Source organism: Emys orbicularis, chromosome 11, assembly GCF_028017835.1.
Source record: "Emys orbicularis isolate rEmyOrb1 chromosome 11, rEmyOrb1.hap1, whole genome shotgun sequence".
Classification (NCBI taxonomy): Eukaryota; Metazoa; Chordata; order Testudines; family Emydidae; genus Emys; species Emys orbicularis.
The window spans coordinates 44760071-44782875 of record NC_088693.1 but is presented as its reverse complement, the minus strand read 5'-3'; the positions used below and the strand labels follow the sequence as shown (position 1 = coordinate 44782875).

The window sequence follows — 22805 nt, the reverse complement described above, 5'->3', positions numbered from 1 at the left end:
ACTTATTATCAGCAATTTGTGCATGATTCTACTTTTTGTAGGATTCCTTTTTGATTTTCAGTTAAAGAGCTCTTGATGAAGCCATATTGATCTCGTACCATTTTTCCAGTATTTAAATATATATATTTAAATATGCTAAAAGAATGCTTTATAGATTGAGTGTATTGATTAAAATTAGCATTTTTTTTCATGTGTAATCTTATTCTTACAGAGCTCTTGGAAAAGTCACTGGCCCTTTTAAACAAAAGCCATGAGCTGACTGAATTCATAGAAGAATTCAAATCTGATGGGTCTAATGTAAACCCTGAGTTGATTCAAGGAGCCCACAGCAGCTGCTTGAAAATTGGTAGTCTCCTTGAACTGTTACAAGACAGGAGAAGGCAACTGGACAAATATCTGAAGCAGCAACGCCAAGGACTAGAGCAGGTTCTGCAAATTTGTCATTGGCATCACCAAGAAAACCAGGTATGATATACAACACTTAGGCCAGCCACAGTAAAATCAGGACACTGTTATATGTGGTGGGGAGAGTTACAGGAGAAGGGATTCCAGTGTATTTGGATGATAGTTTGCCTCACTGATTTGTTTACTTTGATTTATATTTTAAGCATGTCTCCCTACACAACCTTATTTCTGGCCTTTCCTAACTTTTGGCTGCTTGATTTTGCAACCTAAATGCTCTTTTAATGTAGTTTTTTTTGTTTTTTTTTTAAATATAATTTTCTAAGTCAAAAAAACTGAACTCCCCCACAGAAATCCTATCATGTGGAATCATAGTGACCCCTATACACATGGGTTATCCACAGGGTTCAGACCATTAGCTTCACTGCCCTTACCTCTGTCACATGAGTTAATGGAGCAACTGGTGACTGCAGTAGACTGTCATCTTCTTTGTGGACCAGTCAATAGAAGGAGAGAGAGGGAGATACTTTGCCAGTGGTTTCACAGCTATTTGCTAAAAGCAGAGGAATACAGAGACTCGGGACTCCTCAATTCAGTGCCAGCTTCTGGAGGGGAATGTGTTCTAGTGGTACTCTCCTGTCTCTGTGCTCGCTGCCTGTCCCTTTCCCTTCTCTTGCAGTCAACCCACCTCCAGCTCCATTTCCATCCCCCTCTGCTCCTATCCAACTTCCTCCCCCCCACACCCCAGTTCTTGTCCTCCTCCCCCTCTGTGTTTATATACACCCAAGCCACTTTCTTTCTGCTCATCCTGCCTCCTTGGCTTCCTCCCCCCTTCTGTTTCTATCCTCTCACCCCTCTGCATTCAAATTAGGTAGGGCCAAGTCCTGCTCAACTCCCGCATCCCTGGGGTGGAGTTCGCTCAGTGAGGATGCAATCTTTGGGCAATGTGGCTGCCAAACTCTAACAAGTCTCTGAGTCTACTGAGTATTCTGCAAGCAGAGTTTTTTAAAGCCTTGGAACTTGGTCAAATTTGGGTGAATTTTCATAGGAGAAGCAAACAACACATCCTGATACCAGAGCAAGCTCCCTGCCAAATTGCAAACCCTTTCTCCAAAGCACAGGGGTGATAAAGCTTCACAGTAAAACAGTTATAAGACATTTTTTTAAACATGGGCAAAAAAAGTATTTTTCCTGAATCTTGTTCCCTGGGCCTGTCTACACAGTGGGGTTTATTTCACACTAACTGCAGTTTTTTCCAGTTAAAATGGGCTCACATTCACCCAATGCGACTCTTTTTCTGAATCAAGTGGCCAATTAATATGAATTGGATAATCCACTTTGAAAATGGATTAGGTTCATTTCAGAATGAGTTTGTGCAGAAAAAGGAAGCATCTGTATTTTGGATTAACTTTTCAGTCCTCCCACACTGCATTGCTTCACACTAGGACTGCCCTGTCTGTTTACCTGTGTGCCCTCTAGTGCTCTGGGGTCATGTTGGCCAGATGTCACCGCTCTGTTTAAATGCTGGCACACAACTAGGAGGTCCCTATTTGCAATTACACGGTACTGGAGCTGTATATCCTTTTCAGTGTAATCAGCATTGTAGCAGCCATGTCTGGTGGTGCTGCAGTGCAGAAGTCATGGATTTCCTTGCTATCTGGGGTGAGGAGATGGTCCACTCCTGTCTTAACAGCACCTGCCATAATGCAAAAGTACATGAGCATATAGCAAAGTATATGACCAAGAGAGGTCACTCTCAGGACACAGCTCAATGCCGTTGCAAAGGAAAGGACCTTTGGCAGGCTTATAAAAAAGACCAAGGGCAAAAACAGGACTTCTGGCAGTGCTCCACTACTTTGAGGAGCTGGATTGGATTTTTGTCAGGAAGGCCACCACCGAGCCCCAGTATGTTCTGGAAAGTGCTGAAAGCACCAAGGAGGACCCCGACCAGGACTTTGATGAGGAGATTTCCCCTGAAGGCCAGGGGAAATCTAAGAGCCGGAGCCAGACCCAGAGAAACAGACAGCACCTGAAACCCAGATGGACTCCCAGCATGATAGTGCTGAGAAGGGGACCTCTGCCAGTAAGTATTATGTGCTACATTAATATAAAACTGTATAAGTCATTTTAGCAAATGCTTGACCCAAGTGCCTGATGGACATGGCCATTTTGGGCAAATGTGAGCTAGGAGCCTTTCCGAGCCTGCTCAGCTTTACCCCGGCTCCCAGCATGCTCAAGACGGTGGCCACATGGGGAATTCCAGCTCTGCAGGGATTGGTTCCCTGATATTTTCATTTCCCACTGCCCACTACCATGCTCGCATCTACCCCCCCCAACCTCCCTTCCATTCCCCATCAACCACCACAGGTGAGGGGAACATTTTGTCCCCATTGCCTTGATTAAACCAGTGGTGCCACAGTAGTTTTGTAAAACAACATTGTAGTTTACTGAAACATCAGTTTCAGAAAAAATACGGTATAAAAAATACTGTTTTTCACAATGCCCTGAGCTTTCCACTATCTTAGCATTCTATGAGGTATATTTCCCAAAGACAGAGACACTAAATCACAGAGATTGTAAGGCACTCAGCTAGTTGTAATCAGACTCTCAACATCATTAAGCCCTCAGGTTCAGAACACATACAGCAGAGTGGTACTTATTTAGCAGTGCATTTTGTGTATTGAGTGCAGGTAACAGAAAACAGAATTTAAGGCAAAGATAATGCTCTATTTTGGCACAAACACTGCAAGACACAGCAGCCTTCTCAGGGCTACCTTTATAGGTAGAGTGGCCCTTCCTGTCCTGCAGCACTTCTGGAGGGACCATTCTGGTGAATAACATCACTGCATATCTTCCGTCTGCCTGTTCCCCTTTTGAATAAGCCACTTCACTGCTTCTTGGTGACTCAGATCAGAGGAACATCTTCCAATGTAAGGACTGCCTGCATAGTTGCCCATGCAATTACTAACCTGCCCCCCTGCAAGCCCTCACCCACCCACCTACCTCCCAAGCCCTCCAGCCCATCCAACCCCCAAAATCCTTCTGCCTAACTCAGGTGAAGACCAAGCCCAAACCTCCAAACCCTGCTGCCAGTCACCAGCCATGCACCATACCAGCCGCCTTGGATTAGAACAGGGTTCCTAGGCAATGAGCAAGTAATGTGGAAATGTCTTAACATTTGCCCCCTGTCAAGGCTGCTTCCCCACTTTGAACTTTAGGGTACAAATGTGGGGGCCTGCATGAAGACTTCTAAGCTTAACTACCAGCTTAGATCTGGTCCGCTGCCACCATTCCCAAAGCTAATTCCCTTCCCTGGGAAGCCTTGAGAAACCTTTCACCAATTCCCTGGTGAATACAGATCCAAACCCCTTGGATCTTAAGACAAGGAGAAATTAACCACCCCCCCTCCTTCCTTCCACCAACTCCTGGTGAATACAGATCCAACCCCCTTGGATCTTAAAACAAGGAGAAATTAACCATCCCCCCTCCTTCCTTCCACCAACTCCTGGTGAATACAGATCCAACCCCCTTGGATCTAAAAACAAGGAGAAATTAACCATCCCCCCTCCTTCCTTCCACCAACTCCTGGTGAATACAGATCCAACCCCCTTGGATCTAAAAACAAGGAAAAATCAATCAGGTTCTTAAAAAGAAGGCTTTTAATTAAAGAAAAAGGTAAAAATCATCTCTGTAAAATCAGGATGGAAAATAACTTTACAGGGTAATCAAACTTAAAGAGCTCAGAGGACCCCTCTAGCCTCAGGTTCAAAGTACAGCAAACAGAGATAAACACTCTAGTAAAAGGTACATTTACAAGTTGAGAAAACAAAGGAAAACTAACACGCCTTGCCTGGCTGTTTACTTACAAGTTTGAAATATGAGAGACTTGTTTAGAAAGATGTGGAGAACCTGGTTTGATGTCTTTTCCCTCTCAGTCCCAAGAGTGAACAACCCCCAAAACAAAGAACACAAACAAAAGCCTTCCCCCACCCCCCACCCCAAGATTTGAAAGTATCTTGTCCCCTTATTGGTCCTTTGGGTCAGGTGTCAGCCAGGTTACCCGAGCTTCTTAACCCTTTACAGGTAAAAGGATTTTGGAGTCTCTGGCCAGGAGGGATTTTATAGTACTGTACACAGGAGAGCTGTTACCCTTCCCTTTATAGTTATGACACGCCCCCCAAATCACAGATAGTGTTGGACGTCCGGTTCCACACTGGCTGTGATTTCTTCCTGGAGCTCTAGGAGAAAACAGAGTTAATAAGACACATGTACCTTTAGATATACTACTGATTATATAAAAACTAACAATATGTTCCAGTCCAAGAACAATTTTTAACCAGTTGACTCTGGGAAACTTTCCCGGGAGAGTGCATCAGCCACTTTGTTAGAAGCTCCTAAAATGTGTTGTATTTCAAAATCAAAATCTTGGAGAGCTAAACTCCACCGAAGAAGTTTTTTGTTATTCCCCTTGGCGGTATGAAGCCACTGTAGCGCAGCATGGTCTGTTTGTAGTTGGAAACGCCGTCCCCAAACATATGGGTGTAGCTTTTCCAGCGCGTACACAATGGCGTAGCATTCCTTTTCGCTGATTGACCAGTGGCTTTCCCTCTCAGACAGTTTCTTGCTGAGAAACACGACAGGATGGAATTCTTGATCCGGTACTTCCTGCATTAAAACTGCTCCCACGCCCCGCTCGGACGCATCTGTGGTTACTAGGAACGGTTTGTCAAAGTCTGGGGCCCTTAGCACAGGGTCAGACATGAGTGTCGCCTTAAGCTGGTTAAAGGCCTTTTGACACTCATCAGTCCACTGAACTGCATTTGGCTGTTTCTTTCTGGTTAGGTCTGTCAGCGGGGCGGCGATTTGGCTGTAGTGTGGTACAAATCGCCTATAATATCCGGCCAAGCCTAAGAAGGATTGGACCTGTTTCTTTGACTTTGGAACCGGCCACTTTTGGATAGCATCCACTTTGGCCTGTAGGGGATTTATAGTTCCTTGACCCACCTGGTGCCCCGGGTATGTCACTCTGTTTTGGCCTGTTTGACACTTTTTAGCCTTAACAGTTAGTCCTGCCTGCCGGATGCGCTCGAAGGTGTTCTGTCCATGAATCAGAAAAAATGGCCACATCATCGAGGTAGGCAACTGCAGATTCTCCCAATGCCGCTAGGAGACCATCTACAAGTCTTTGGAAGATGGCGGGTGCATTTCGCAACCCGAAAGGGAGTACATTGAATTCATACACCCCTGCCTGGGTGACGAAGGCTGACCTTTCCTTAGCGGGTTCATCTAGTGATACTTGCCGGTACCCTTTTGTTAAGTCTAAAGTAGAGATGAATTGGGCATGTCCCAATTTTTCCAATAGCTCATCTGTGCGTGGCATTGGATAGTTGTCAGGACGAGTTACAGCATTTAGCTTACGGTAGTCCACGCAAAAGCGTATTTCCCCATCTGGTTTGGGAACTAGAACCACTGGAGATGCCCATGCACTGTTAGAGGGGCAGATTATACCCATCTGTAGCATGTCCTGGATCTCCCTTTGTATAGCAGTTTGGGCATGAGGTGACTCCCGGTAAGGTGGGGTTCTAATTGGGTGAGCATTACCTGTGTCAATGGAGTGGTATGCCCGTTCGGTCCGTCCTGGAGTGGCTGAGAAAATTGGTGCAAAGCTTGTGCACAGCTCCTTGATCTGCTGTCGCTGCAGACGTCCAAGGGTCGTGGAGAGGTTCACCTCTTCCACGCCACCATTCTTTTTTCCTTCGTAGTAGACACCTTCAGGCCACTCCGCGTCATCTGTTTCCTGGGCTGTAAACTGGCAAACATTTAATTCTCTGGAATAAAAGGGCTTAAGAGAATTAACATGGTATACTTTAGGCTTTATGTTGGAGGTGGGGGAGGCTATGAGATAGTTAACAGCTCCTAGGCGCTCCTGGACCGTGAATGGTCCTTCCCACGACGCTTCCATTTTATGGGCCTGGAGCGCCTTTAAGACCATGACTTGGTCTCCTACTTTGAAGGACTGTTCTCTGGAATGTTTATCATACCAGGCCTTTTGCTCTTCCTGAGCATCCTTTAGGTTTTCTTTAGCAAGGGCTAAAGAGTGTCGGAGGGTGCTTTGTAGGTTGCTTACAAAGTCTAGAATGTTAGTTCCTGGAGAAGGCGTAAACCCCTCCCATTGCAGTTTCACCAACTGTAATGGCCCCTTAAACCTCGTGGCCATACACAAGTTCAAATGGTGAAAACCCTAAACTGGGATGTGGTACAGCCCTGTAGGCAAAAAGCAACTGCTGCAACACTAGGTCCCAATCATTGGAGTGTTCATTTATGAATTTACGTATCATGGCCCCCAAAGTTCCATTAAACCTCTCCACCAGGCCATTGGTTTGATGGTGGTAAGGGGTGGCAACCAAGTGATTTACCCCATGAGCTTCCCACAGGTTTTTTATGGTCCCTGCCAGGAAATTAGTTCCCGAATCTGTAAGGATGTCGGAGGGCCAACCTACCCTGGCAAAAATGTCTGCTAATGCCTGGCACACACTTTTAGCCCTGGTGTTGCTTAAGGGTGCTGCTTCCGGCCATCGGGTAGCAAAATCCATGAAAGTCAGTATGTACTGCTTTCCTCTGGGTGTCTTCTTTGGAAAAGGACCCAGAATATCCACAGCTACTTGCTGAAATGGGACCTCAATTATGGGTAGTGGCTGGAGAGGGGCTTTAACCTGGTCTTGGGGCTTTCCCACTCGTTGGCATACCTCACAAGACCGGACATAATTAGCAACGTCCTTGCCCATTCCCTCCCAGTGGAAGGACTTCCCCAACCGGTCTTTGGTTCTGTTCACCCCAGAATGGCCACTGGGATGATCATGGGCTAAGCTCAAGAGCTTTACCTGATACTTAGTGGGAACTACCAACTGTCTTTGAGGATGCCAGTCTTCCTGGTGCCCACCAGAAAGAGTCTCCTTGTATAAAAGTCCTTGTTCTACAACAAACCGGGATCGGTTAGAAGAGCTGAGAGGCGGTGGGGTGCTCCGTGCCGCCGCCCAAGCTTTCTGAAGGCTGTCATCTGCTTCCTGCTCGGCCTGGAACTGTTCCCTTAATGCCAGAGACATCAGTTCCTCCTTGGACTGTGGACTGGGGCTTGGTCCCTCTGGAAGCGATGCAGGTGCTGGGGCTGTTTCCATTGACTGTGAACCGCTGTCCGCTGGTGCACTATGTGGTATTTCAGGCTCTGGCTGAGCCTCTTGGGTAGGGTTATCTGCTGCTTCCGCCAGTTCAGGCTTGCTGGTGCCCTCTGGCATTGGAGTTGTAGACGGGTTTGCAAGCGCTGGACTCAGTGCTGGCAATGGTTCTGGTGCTGGTTGCGTTGCCAGTTCCGGTTCTGGGACTGGCTTTGGCTGGGTCTCTGGGATTGGATCCACTACGGCTGTTGCAGTCATTGGCAGGGGATCCGGTTTCACCACCTTTGTTTGGGTCTCTGGTAACACAGATGGGGCCCTGGTGGACGGCTCAGGAACAGGGATGGGGGTGAAAGCTTGCTTAGCCTGGCTGCGGGTGACTATTCCCACCCTCTTGGCTAGCTTCACATGGTTGGCCAAGTCTTCCCCCAGCAGCATGGGAATGGGATAATTGTCATAGACTACAAAAGTCCACATTCCTGACCAGCCCTTGTACTGGACATGCAACTTGGCTGTAGGCAAGGTTACAGACTGTGACACGAAGGGTTGAATTGTCACTGGAGCCTCCGGGCTGATGAGTTTGGGGTCCACTAGGGATTGGTGGATAGTTGACACTTGTGCCCCAGTGTCCCTCCAAGCGATAATCTTCTTTCTGCCCACTCTCAAGGTTTCCCTTTGCTCCGAGGGTATGAGAGAGGCATCTGGGTCTGGGGATCTTTGGTGTGATTGTGGTGTAATGAACTGTAATCGGTTGGGGTTCTTGGGGCAGTGAGCCTTTATATGTCCCAGTTCATTACATTTAAAACATCGCCCTGCTAAGGTATCACCGGGGCGATGTTGGTTGGTGGAGACTGGTGTGGTGGGGTGAGAAGGCGTCTGGGGTTTCCCTTGGGATGTGGGTGGGGCCTTGGGTTGTCCCCGGTGGTAAGGTTTTGTTTCGGCTTGCCCCTTCTGATATTCGCTCCAACTGCTACTAGTTTTTTTCTTTTCTGCCACCTCCACCCATTTGGCTCCAATCTCCCCCGCCTCGGTTACTGTTTTGGGCTTCCCATCTAGGATGTACCTTTCTATTTCCTCAGGAACACCCTCTAAAAACTGCTCCATTTACATTAGGAAGGGCAACTCTTCCGTAGATTTAACATTTGCTCCTGATATCCAGGCATCCCAATTTTTCCCAATGTGGTAGGCATGTCGGGTAAATGACACATCAGGTTTCCACCTTAGGGCTCTGAACCGCCGACAGGCATGCTCAGGTGTTAGCCCCATTCTGATTCTGGCCTTGTTTTTAAAAAGGTCATAACTGTTCATGTGTTCCTTAGGCATTTCAGCTGCCACCTCTGCTAAGGGTCCACTGAGCTGCGGCCTCAGCTCTACCATGTACTGATCTGCAGTGAGGCTGTATCCAAGGCAGGCCCTTTCAAAATTTTCTAAGAAGGCCTCAGTATCATCGCCTGCCTTGTAGGTGGGGAATTTTCTGGGATGGGAAGTGGTACCTGGAGAGGGGTTGTTAGGATTGGCTGTTGTATCCAGCCTAGCCCTTGCTACTTCCAGTTCATGCGTCCTTTCTTTTTCTCTCTCCTCCATCTCTTTTTCTTTCAGCTCCATAGCTCTCTTGTGGGCCTCCTCTTTGGCTTTTTCTTCTTTTGTAGTCATTTTCCTGTTTTCTTGTGCTGGGTCACACCCCTCTGCAGTTGACTGAAACTGGGATGCACTCAGCTCAGGCTGCTGCTGAGTTAAGAGACTTTCTAACTAGCTACTCCCGAGGATGTAAAAAGAAAAAAAAAAACAATTCAGCTTGTAAATTCCTTTTACCAGTTGTTTGCTCATTAATTGAACCCTTCTCTTAACAAAGGCCCTTGTTAAAAAAACTTATCTCTCCTTGCCTGAAGGCAGAGGTGTTAAGATATGCATCTACCTTCAGCTCTGCTTTCCAAGCAGCTAGAAGGAAAAAAAAAATCTTACTGGCTTTTGGGTTTAAAATGATTTCCACCGCTATGCCACCATGTCAAGGCTGCTTCCCCACTTTGAACTTTAGGGTACAAATTTGGGGGCCTGCATGAAGACTTCTAAGCTTAACTACCAGCTTAGATCTGGTCCGCTGCCACCATTCCCAAAGCTAATTCCCTTCCCTGGGAAGCCTTGAGAAACCTTTCACCAATTCCCTGGTGAATACAGATCCAACCCCCTTGGATCTAAAAACAAGGAGAAATTAACCATCCCCCCTCCTTCCTTCCACCAACTCCTGGTGAATACAGATCCAATCCCCTTGGATCTAAAAACAAGGAGAAATTAACCATCCCCCCTCCTTTGTTGAGAAAACAAAGGAAAACTAACACGCCTTGCCTGGCTGTTTACTTACAAGTTTGAAATATGAGAGACTTGTTTAGAAAGATGTGGAGAACCTGGATTGATGTCTGGTCCCTCTCAGTCCCAAGAGCGAACAACCCCCAAAACAAAGAGCACAAACAAAAGCCTTCTCCCCCCCCCCCCCAAGATTTGAAAGTATCTTGTCCCCTTATTGGTCCTTTGGGTCAGGTGTCAGCCAGGTTACCCGAGCTTCTTAACCCTTTACAGGTAAAAGGATTTTGGAGTCTCTGGCCAGGAGGGATTTTATAGTACTGTACACAGGGGAGCTGTTACCCTTCCCTTTATAGTTATGACACCCCCAGACTGGGAAGAGATTATGGGAATGGCATTGCAAAACTGAGGAAAGAGTAATTTCATCATTGCTGCCCTGGAGACCTGAATTACTTCAGTAACTGCTTTTTCTGTTTGTCAGCTACCCTGGCTTCTGTACGTGACACCCTGCAGCCACTAAGAACAGAACCCTTATTAACTGCAGAGTGCCTGACTAATCTCCAGGGCAGGAAAAGGAAGACCAAAGATGAAATGTTTGGGGACCTTGAGACAGCATCCCAGAAGAGGGATAAAAAGAGAGAGGAGTGGAGGGAAGTTCTCCTTGTGGAGAGGCGGAAGAACAGAGAATTGGCAAGAGACCCCATCAAGCATGACACGGACATGCAGAAACCGCTCCTGAAGCCAATGCAAAACCAGACTGTCTTGATGAAGAACATTTTGGGACAATGTTCTGCCATAGCACCACAACCCCAAGTGCCTTGTTCTGTTCATTCCCCCTGAAGCATCTGGCACCGGCCACTGTCAGAAGATAGGATACTGGGCTAGATGGACCGTTGTTTTGACATAGTATGTCCAGTAAAGCCATGTCCTGTAGCCCATGGAGAACAATGGATACTGGGAGCAGCAGTACATTCTTAATGCTCCTGCTACAGATAGTTCTCTGAAGACAGTGAATTCTGGGATCCCTCCTTCATCCCTACAATAACAAATTATAGTTTCTTCTGGCACCATTCTACATCTCCGTACAGAGGCAACAGTCAGAAATCCTGCATGTACACATGCTTGTGAGCAGTACAGCACATATATGTGTACTCCACACTGTATGGCATGGGCCCACATCTTCACTGTAATCTTGTCTAACGTTTGCACTGGTTTATGTAACAATGGATAAAAGTTTGCACAGTTTTGTTCAATCCATGATTTTTATATTGGCATGATTTGACCAATACAGGTTATTTTTGACAAGATGTACCAGAGTTTCATAAAATACACGTCCCAGAGACCAAATAAAATGTCCTCTCCAAAAATCATTGCACAAAGCATTTTTAAAAAGCAAAATACACTTCTGTTTCACTAAATTCATACACATAGAGTAAAGAAATCCAGGTACAATGTGTAATTAAATTACATTGCGCATGGGGGATCCTGATCCTATGGCCCTGATGATTTGCTGCAGTTTTCAGAGGAAGCCTTTCTGGCTGATCACAGCATTCAGCAAGTCTCTGCACTTCTGCCCTCTACCCACTGATGAGGCTCTCGCCCTTGCTCTCACAGAAGTTGGGCAAAATACAGCAAGAAGGCATCCCATCAGGTAGATATTTCTCAGCAGCCTCCAGCCTCATCATGAGACAACTCCATCTCCTTTAAAAATGCATACTCCACTGTCATTCTACAGCTGCTCAGGGTCTGTAGTTGAACAGGTCCTTCCTCTTGTCCAAGTGTCCAGTAAATGGCTTCATAAGCCAAGGAAGCAGACAGTAAGCTGTGTCTCATAGAATGACAGAAGGAATGACAGTACCATTTATATCCATAGTAGCCATGGGAGCAAATTTTCCATATTTCATTAAAGACAACAGATGTGAGTTTCAAAAGATCCTAGCAACTTGGACCTTTTCAAGACCACCCCACATTAACACTGATGAATCTTCTAGGGCCTAGAATCTAGGCCTTGGAGCTCCATGGAGATGCACCCCTTTCTGCTGATGAACTCTGAGGCCTGAGGTGTGGGTAAAGAAATAGGCACATGGGTTTCATCAATGGCTCCAATACAATTCAGAAATTCCAGCTGTGCAAATCTACCACTAGCCTCCTGTGCTTTGCCAAACCTTGACCCATGCTAGCAGCACCTTTGTAGCAGCACACTGCTCCATGACAACAGCCTGGACAGTTGATCTACCAACACCAAATTGCTTGCCTACTGACCGGTAGCAATCTGAGTTGGCAACTTTCCAAATGGTGATGGCCACATGCTTCTCCACTGACGGAAGCTCTCATGTTGGTATCCTGAAGGATGAGTTCAGTGTAGATCTCTAGGAAAGTGCCCTTTGTCACCCAGAAATTCTTCCTCCACTGCAGGTCATCACTATCCATTTCCACCAGTCAATGCTGCTTTCATGAGTCCAGAAATGGCACTCAGTCAAGTGAAGCTGCTCCAGGCAAAGTTTTTCCACAATTAGCTGCTTGATTTCTTCCTCCTCCTTTAATGAAATTAGGTTGACAGTGCAGTGGATGGCTTCCAAAATGACCCAGGTATGTGATCGCATATACATGTGCAGCTACCTCTGTGTATTAACGAGTGCCTGGACCATGGCACAAAGCAGAGTTCCCTCCATGCTGGCTGACAGCAGTTTTGAAATTGGCCCTGACTTGCAAAAGATAAGTGAATTATAAGATCACAGGAGAGGAATCATGAGAATTTGCTACTGTGACCCCAAGTCCCAGAATTCTGGGAGCTTGCAGTAGGTATCTGACAGTGCACCACAAAAAAAAAAAAATCATCCTAAAATGCATAAAGCCCAATAGTGGGGACAATACACCATGGGATTCCAGCCAAGAATGCCTAGTGCTTACTCCAAAAAAAAAAAAAAAAAAAAAGTCAGTACCAGGTGTACACACTGATTCAGTGAGAAGTAGGTAAAAGCAGCCATATGGATGCAATTATCTTGGAATTGTTAGAACATAAGAACATAAGAAAGGCCGTACCGGGTCAGACCAAAGGTCTATCTATCTCCGTATCCTGTCTACCGACAGTGGCCAATGCCAGGTGCCCCAGAGGGAGTGAACCTAACAGGCAATGATCAAGTGATCTCTCTCCTGCCATCCATCTCCACCCTCTGACAGACAGAGGCTAGGGACACCATTCCTTACCCATCCTGGCTAATAGCCATTAATGGACTTAACCACCATGAATTTATCCAGTTCTCTTTTAAACTCTGTTGTAGTCCTAGCCTTCACAACCTCCTCAGGTAAGGAGTTCCACAAGTTGACTGTGCGCTGTGGGAAGAAGAACTTCCTTTTATTTGTTTTAAACCTGCTGCCTATTAATTTCATTTGGTGACCCCTAGTTCTTGTATTATGGGAATAAGTAAATAACTTTTCCTTATCCACTTTCTCCACATCACTCATGATTTTATATACCTCTATCATATCCCCCCTTAGTCTCCTCATTTCCAAGCTGAAGAGTCCTAGCCTCTTTACTCTCTCCTCATATGGGACCCGTTCCAAACCCCTAATCATTTTAGTTGCCCTTTTCTGAACCTTTTCTAGTGCCAGTATATCTTTTTTGAGATGAGGAGACCACATCTGTACGCAGTATTCGAGATGAGGGCATACCATTGATTTATATAAGGGCAATAATATATTCTCAGTCTTATTCTCTATCCCCTTTTTAATGATTCCTAACATCCTGTTTGCTTTTTTGACCGCCTCTGCACACTGCGTGGACATTTTCAGAGAACTATCCACGATGACTCCAAGATCTTTTTCCTGACTTGTTGTAGCTAAATTAGCCCCCATCATATTGTATGTATAGTTGGGGTTATTTTTTCCAATGTGCATTACTTTACATTTATCCACATTAAATTTCATTTGCCATTTTGTTGCCCAATCACTTAGTTTTGTGAGATCTTTTTGAAGTTCTTCACAGTCTGCTTTGGTCTTAACTATCTTGAGCAGTTTAGTATCATCTGCAAACTTTGCCACCTCACTGTTTACCCCTTTCTCCAGATCATTTATGAATAAGTTGAATAGGATCGGTCCGAGGACTGACCCTTGGGGAACACCACTAGTTACCCCTCTCCATTCTGAGAATTTACCATTAATTCCTACCCTTTGTTCCCTGTCTTTTAACCAGTTCTCAATCCATGAAAGGACCTTCCCTTTTATCCCATGGCAGCTTAATTTACATAAGAGCCTTTGGTGAGGGACCTTGTCAAAGGCTTTCTGGAAATCTAAGTACACTATGTCCACTGGATCCCCCCTTGTCCACATGTTTGTTGACCCCTTCAAAGAATTCTAATAGATTAGTAAGACACGATTTCCCTTTACAGAAACCATGTTGACTATTGCTCAACAGTTTGTTTTTCTATGTGTCGGACAATTTTATTCTTAATTAGTCGAAACAATAGTTAAGAATAAAATTGTCCGACATATAGAAAAACATAAACTGTTGAGCAATAGTCAACATGGTTTCTGTAAAGGGAAATCGTGTCTTACTAATCTATTAGAATTCTTTGAAGGGGTCAACAAACATGTGGACAAGGGGGATCCAGTGGACATAGTGTACTTAGTGTACATAGTGTTATTCTGCAACTGTTAGCGCACCCAGACCTAATCCACCAAAACAACAACAAAACAAAAACGATCTAGACAAACCCTCAGAAATAGCTAAGCCCTTTAAACTGAAAGTTTCCTAAAAATTCAGCTGAGGCAGGCATTCATCATGGAAAATTTCAGTCTGAATGTTTAAAGTTAATGGAAAGTGTTGGGCAACCTTAATTGTAGGCAGCGCTATGCACTCCAGCTCTGCCTAGAATATTGATTCTGCAGGGTTATGTACCTTGTACATCAAAACCAGCTCTACCTTTTTTTGCATAGTGTGTATATGATCCTCCAAGTAAAACATTTTACAACTGGTGAGGTACTTTAGGGAGCTGCTAACCTTATTCTGAAACATCAAGTATTATAATTACCAGAGGCAATACTGGATTTATTGGTAACATCATGGCTAGATGGATTACTATCCTGTATGAAAAATCCTGTGTTCCTACAGAAGTGTTCTCTTTCTAACTTGTGGCTATAGAATGATAGCTTGGAACAAATCCCCTTTTTCAACCAAGATACTGTAAAAGAGAAACTGCTAAATAAGAGGCCAGAGCTATTACTATGAAAATCATGAAATATCGTCTAACACTTGAGAGGCATGATGCTGCTCAATTCTGCTTTGGCTGCTGCTTTGTCTATATCACCAGGAAACTGTCCAGCAAAGGAACACACCTTAAAAAGTAATGTTATTTCAATTCTCAGTATCTGTGATAAATTCTCAATGGCTACAACTGAAGTTTCAAAACAAATTTAGCCAAGTCGGTTGGAAATGTATCATATTGCAAAGTACACTTTCCAAGAAGAAGAGTCCTTCTCTATATCCTTCTTCAAAGCTTGGAAGTACCAGGAGTTAGTACTCCTAGCTGTGATGCTTTCATCAACTACATGGTCATCCCAGCTTTATCCAAGTATTTCAATAACTTACAAGCAGAGAGAGGGGTGCAAAACACAAGAATCTCTGCAAAATACTTTGCTATCTTACATTGGGTAAAGAAGGGGAAAATACTTTGAATGAATTTGCTATAAAACCATACTGCAGAATCTCCCCAAGACCTAGGGTGGGGTGGAGGGAAATGCAAATTTGGTCAAACTTACCACAGATTTCTAGTTGCCTTAAACATTAATGGAGAATTATCTTTCACTTACAGAGTGCCGAGTTGAATCCAGCCCAGTTTGGGAACATCCGGAAAATCTTTACTATCTGGTTTAGGGTGACCAGATAACAAGTGTGGAAAATTGGTACAGGAGAGGGGGTAATAGACTGTAAGGGGTGTCTATATTAAACAAAGCCCCTAATATTGGGACGATCCTGATAATATTGGAATGATCCCGATAATATCAGGACGTCGGGTCACTTTAATCTGGTTGCTGTTTGGTGTGTGTGTGTGTGTGCGTGTCCATTTTCTGCGGAATGGGTGTTGACATCACAAACACCACCATTACAGCTGATATCTACTGGCAACCTACCTACTGGTGATAGCTTGAGGAGACGGGCTGTAGCTCAGATAGAATGTTTATTCAACCACCTGCCTTCTCATGCCCAGCTGTGGTCCAAGGTTGATGCAGACAAGCAGGCAGAGTCAGGTCCTTGCAATACTGTTCTAACTATGGACCTGTAAGGTGTCAGTCTGGCACCTTACGTAACATTCATGCACAATTATGGAACAATAAATACTCTGGAAAATTAACTGGTAGAAATTTTATGACAAAGTATCTTTTTTTAGACTTATGCATGTGCATTTTTAAGTACTGGTTCTCATGGCCTCACGGCAAATCTGAAGCCTAATATTTTGCTCTCCCTTTGTGTGCTGAACTCCCATTAATGTCAAGTGGAGTTCTACACATATAAGGAGAGCAGCCTATTGAACTCTCATTGACGCTAATGGAAGTTTGGGAGACATAGGGAGAGCCGCATATTGGAGTCAAGAAGATGTGAGAGTAGATTTTTACCCTTAATACTGCCTGTGTTTTTTAAAGGATAAGTATAAAGCACAGAAGTCTCCCTGATCTGGTTTTGAAAGAGAAACTAAGCAAATGTAAAGATTACAATATATATTTCCTTGCCCCGAAGCACTAAAAATGCAACACCTTCGTTCTGCCTTGAATTGGAATGTGATGGTCTGATAAGCATAATCATAACATGTTTTTCTTTATCAGTATTTTCAATATGTAAAAATGTACCTTGTTTTACATTTAAAGAGCTGACCTTCCTTTTCAGATACCGCAGCATCTTATTTTGCTGATAATCTCCTTCATTAATGAAAATCAGAGGCAGATTGGGCTATTTTGTGCATAATTAATTTTCTCGGCAAGAAGATTTATGAATGTAATTTTTCTCAATTGTGCCAGTAATGCATATATGAGACAAACAAATAAATTAAACTTAAGCTATTCATGGTCCCTGGGTAAAAGGTTGTGTCAAGGGCAGAGATAAGAGCTAAGTTAGATTTGTGGGACAGCATAGCACACCCTCATCTGCAGTCCATGCAGACACACAGAAGGGAAATGATCCTTCTTTTTAAAGGAAAAATATTAACTAACGGTAGTTATCAGTTCTTGTGTCGTTAAGAAGGTAGAACTAACAGCCCTGTCACCCCTTGGTGCTGGAATTCATTTACTAGCAATTTAATTGATGTAAAAATAACGATGGCAGTGCAGTCATTTAAAGGTTCTGCTGAGGGATCTTTACCTGAATGAATGTAAACCCACTCTTTTCTCCTGCTGATCTTTACACGGTGGGCTTGGTTAATAGCTGTATGTTCTTTTTTACTGAAAGATGTTCAGCATGCAAGACTGGGGGAGTGATTTGACCATTATTGTCTTCATGATATAGTTTGGGGCCATAGCTGTGTTTGGAAGCTGATTTCAAATATAGGCACGGGTTTCCATTTTTAGTACGAGGCACAGTGTGAGCTGAGCACACCCTGAATGTCAGCATGCACAAGTATAATTGGGAATCTCCAACAGTGACTAATGCACCAGAACTGCTTGGATTTATGGAAGAACTGTCTAAACAATCTACGTATACTCCTGATAGGCTCTTTTCTGATTTTCCAAAAGCTGTGTCCCCTATGGTCTTTGCTGCTGCTGCCTGCTAGAGTGAAGGAAAAACACTGAGTTTCAACACTGGCAGGTGGGAGACAAACCTAGACATTTTCACCTCATTCATAAGCAATTAAAAATGTGCATAAAATTTCTGAGTGGACCTTCATATATCTTCAGATGTGCTCCCAGCGCTTTCTGCAAATGGTTTTCATAAAAATGAAACATTGATTACATTTTACCCTGAGTGCAGGAATATTTAGACTGGAACATACCAGTAATTAAATTATTAAAATCTGTTTAGTCAGATTTGTTTAAAATGATCCTTTGCTAGCTACCTGGGGTGAAATCTTGGCCCGATTGAAGTTAATGGGAGTTTTCTGAACACCCCTGCCCCTGGTGTATTTATAATTGTCTCATCTCCTGTGATGTCATTTATTCTACTACTGATATACTCATGCATACACAAATGTTTCATGCAAGAACACACCTTTCACAGATCCATCACTGATGAAAATTAAGCTTGTATTCTTGACCAAATTTTATTTTTTGCATATCCTCATCAGACTGGGATCAATAGTAATAATACACAGGACTTTTCATCTTCAGACATTAACTAATAAACTCTCCCAACACTCCTGTGAGAGACAGAAAGAGAAGATTGTCTTCCTATTAGAGAAGGGGAAATAGAGGAAGACTTGGGATGACAGAAGTCAGTATCAGAACCAGGAGTGAAACTCAGAACTTCTTAGCTAAGTTCTTTAGGTCTTGTGTCTCCCGCCGCTGGATTCCTTATTTTAATTTTAACAAGTCTGCTATTTATGTTATAGGCGAGAGAGGGTGTTTTGCAGAAGTGGAATAATGGAACAAAATCAAACACATTTATTTATTTATGGTCAGTATTGGCAAAATTGTCCTGTTGCAAAACTCCAAGGAAGTGAAAATCAATACTGTTCTAGTTCACTGACTTTCAAATTGTCTGATGCCATGAACCCCTTCTCTAATTGTTGAAAACATCATGGACCCCCCGTGCATTTACACTTGTATCAGGGAAAGTCCAGGCACCATGTGATCTTTCCAAAAGCCCTTTTTGGACACAGTTTGACAACGCCTGTTCTAGCTGGCACTATTTTAGGGCTTATCTACATGGGGAAATTTGCTGGCAGAACTGTACTGCTATAATTATATCGCTATAGTTATAGTGGTATAACTACAGTGGTATCATTCTAACAGTATATTTTTGTTGGTGTCCCAGCGTATAAAGCTCTTATTGTTCAACAAAAGCACTCCTTCATGTTTTACTTCAGACAGTTACAGAAAACTACCTAATCTCCTCCCTGTTCACATATTTTCTATTTGTCTCCGATCTTTATCTTCACTACAGGGTTAACTCAGGTGATTGGTACCTAGGTCTGAACAGCTGGATTAGTCTAGCCCAGGTGTGAGCTGCCACACGGCAAAGCCTTACCTGAATTATTATGTCCTTACTAGTGCTGTGCTCATCTGTGTCACTAAGACTTCAGGGGGCATGTCCCATAGTTATCCTTTAGCAAACTGAGCCACTCTATGATGCTTTTCCAGTGACTCATGGGAGCATTTGTCTGTCCTTGGCACAAGGGGGGAACTGTGGGGAGGCACTGGAGGACTGTCTGCACTTGAGTGGTTTGGCCTGTGTCCTCACTACAAAGTGGGCAGGTTTCAATCCCAAGTGAAAGCCTCATTCAGATTTTAGCCTAGGGCCCCAGCCAAGCCAGCTATCCTGGGTTTAAAGCACCACTGAACTTGGATGAGATGTTTTTGTGTGTGGATGGGTAAAGGTTAGGGGTAACACTCATGGAAGTGCTTAAGATAACTCTGCAATTATCATATTTTAACTTATAACAGTTTCCAGGTACAGATAGGAATCCTTTAACTCCTACTTCCATGGGTAATTTACAGCAAATATTGTGGTCAATAGCATGCTGTAAGGCAGTCATGCACTCAGGGTTTTAAAAAAATTAGTGGTTTTGTTTATCAGGCAATCAACATGCCCTGTAGCTTGTGCAAAAAAACAAAAGCTTACCAAAAAGAAATTTCTGAAAAAATAGAATTCTGTGGGCTTCTGTCTTAAAAAACACCAAAGATAGCTCTGACATAATCTTACACTGCTAATATCACTCATTGACATCTGCAGTACTTAAACCCCAACTGCTTACACTCTTGATAATTAAAATAGACATTGCCAAGTGGCTAAGGGGTGAGCTTCTTACTGTAACAGAGTTAAAGATTTTATTACTCCTCTGCTCAAGTCTATAGAAGCATGAATTTGTTTTGGCAAACAGCCAGTATTTTCCATAGAAAAGAAAATTGCCTCAATTTACAGGGAAATTCTTCTTTCCCCTGTATCATACACTTTCAGTTTTATTTTGATAGATGCGAAGTACATGTTTTGTATGTCTTCTTCCAGTATAAATGTTTTCATAATTTTGCATTGGTAAGTGTATGTTTGAGGGGATAAGAAAAGAGGAAATGAAAGGCTTCACGATTCAAAATTTTGGTCTGATCCTTATGTTTTAAATTTGATTTGATTCAGTCAGGTATGTAAACATTACTGCAAGACTCCATTGGGCTTCCACTCATCCCTTCATTCTACATAATCAACTTTCCTCCTTATATGTCTTTCTTCATCAAAGGGTGACTTGTACAGCTCTGACCCCATTTTTGAGAGCACAAAATAACCAGTGTCATGCTGTATTCCAGAGATGGGCCTGGTCCAAATGCCTCTAATGCTGATCAAAGTGTCAATCTGAACTTTGTGACTTGGGTCCACCTCTACCACAAACCTTCCACTGAGAATGAGAGCTTGTGAGAGCTCATCCCCCCTTGAAAATGAAAATATCATATGCATTACCAAATGTGAATGGCTTTTGTGACAATAGTTCTCACTTAGGATGACCAGACAGCAAATGTGAAAAATCAGGACAGGGGGTGGGAGGTAATAGGAGCCTATATAAGAAAAAGACCCAAAAGTTGGGACTGTCCCTATAAAATCGGGACATCTGGTCACTCAATTCTCACTTCACACTACCTTGGTTTTTGTTCAAATAATTAAAAGAGAATTATTTTATGAATTGTATTTTTTTGAAGCAGGGCACATACAAAACTCCCATATGCTTTTGTTTGTAACATATATCACCAGGATAGTGTGCAGAAAAACGAGGTCCCCTGTGTGTCAATAAATAACTTGGAGGTGCTTTAGAAAGTAGTTTTGAGACTCTGCCATCAAATTAAAATTTAATTACATTAATAATCTGTTTACTTTCCTAGCTCCGTTGAAGTCCTTAGGTAATTTGTCCACTGTATTATTTCAGATGTGTTGAAAGCATTTTTTGTTATAAAGGTTCTTTTGCTTTTTAGAAAAATACAGAATGAAATAAAATTTTAAAAAGGCCTTCACAGAAGCAGATCTCAGGAAATTCTTAGAGACATGCTTTCAAGTCTATATTCTTCCTACTGTACAAAGGAGTTTTAAATGTGATACATAGAATATGATGGTGGCTTTGCAAGACTTGGAAAAGATTGGAGCAGGTTTCGTAGGTACTAACTGATTCCCAGTACTATTTTAAAATGCAAAGCTTCACTCAGGGATCTTTGCCTTGTGTTGTTTACAAGGGATGTATAAGGTACCTATTGTGCATCAAGTAGAAGTACATGCAAGTCATTCTGTGCAATTTATGAGATACATTAACTACTGCATTTGTTTGCTCAATATTCTTGTTACAGTCAATCTAGCAAGCTGTAATTGTTTTTTGGAATACAAAAGATTACTCTATATAATGCAGTACAGTAGCTTCATTGAATTATTGAAGTTATAGTTAGAAAAGACCTATCAGGTCATCTAGTCATTGCTTTTTATGCATCATTGTAAATATGTTCAGATTTATAGTCACCTACTGTACATGAGAGCATTTTTCCTAGGAAAAATGTATGATTTCTTTACCATTTTAGACTATGTATGTCGTCTTCCACAAGTTACTACTACCTGATTTTTCTTTTCCTTCAATCTCACCCACTGTACTGATTGATAAATCATTTGACATACTTTATGAAAAACAAGTCTTGTTTTGTTACATATATTCCCATTTCATGTAGGTATATGAACTTTTGAATTACATAGCACTGTGTTTTCATGTTTTATCTAAAATTGGGGCTTAATTTATAGACAAAGTTGGTTCACTTAATACACCTGAAAGGTTGGACAATTATTTCTCACCTTTTGAAATTCTTCTCAACTCTTGAAAAATCTCATTTTTGTTTTTTATCTAGGTAACATCTTGGTACAGGAAAAATATGAGTGATTATCTACATAAGCAAAATCTAGGCTCATCTTTAACAGAAAACGAAGAGCTACTTCATGAACACATGGAAATGGAATTCAAGGCTAAGGTAAGAAATATGAAAATATTAAAGGAAAAAACTAACATACATTTTATATATATATATATATATATGTGTGTGTGTGTGTGTACAGTCTGTATGTTTGTGTATATGAGAAAGAAAAGTTTTATTTTAAATATAACTAGTATTACACACACAATGTTCTTGGTACCATTTTTCTCACCCTAGCTTTTCCTATATTCATGAGATTATAAAGCAATGACAAAGTAATTGTACATTTTGTTTAACTACCACCTTTCAATATAGTGGCCAAATAACTAGATGTGTCGTTTAGAAATAAAAACAACATTGCAAGGGCTTAAGGGAAGTAGTTAAACAATTTGGGAAAGTTTTGATAATGGTAAAAATAGGTGGCCAGTCACTATTACTGTAATGCTTTCTCACTGAAATCTGCAGATCATGTGGCAACAAAGTGGGTATAACATAGGTTTCAACAGGAATTTTTAGCAATATGTCTGAAATAACATGATGGGACAATTTTATTCCTCTGCTGCATAAATGATGAGGGTGGGGTTAAAGATTATGTTGATATGAAAAAGAAATGTATTTACAAACCAGAGAGCATAAATATTAGAACTCTCTTGCAGTTACTTAATTTTGATGTAAATGTAATAGTTCTCTGAAGTGCTGGTACAATATAGTGAAAATTGCTCGGTGTGCCATTTTGGACTGGTTGTGTTCAGAGAACTTGGCTCACAGAGCAGGCCTGTTTTGTGCTAAAGACCTTTGTTCATATAAAAATGTAAGTTTTTGAAAGGTGACTGAACTTACCAGACTGACGAGGTTTCTGAATGG

At 42.7% G+C, this 22805-nt stretch overlaps 1 protein-coding gene across 1 annotated transcript in view; it reads left to right on the top strand.

Annotated features, from left to right (window-relative positions):
- The window catches only part of CCDC141 (coiled-coil domain containing 141), a 104189-nt gene that overhangs the window by 40893 nt on the left and 40491 nt on the right, over positions 1-22805 (top strand). The window contains exons 5-6 of the mRNA XM_065412914.1: positions 212-465; positions 21879-21998. Of these exons, the coding sequence (XP_065268986.1) occupies positions 212-465; positions 21879-21998 (374 nt within the window). The remainder of the gene's footprint in view (positions 1-211; positions 466-21878; positions 21999-22805) is intronic.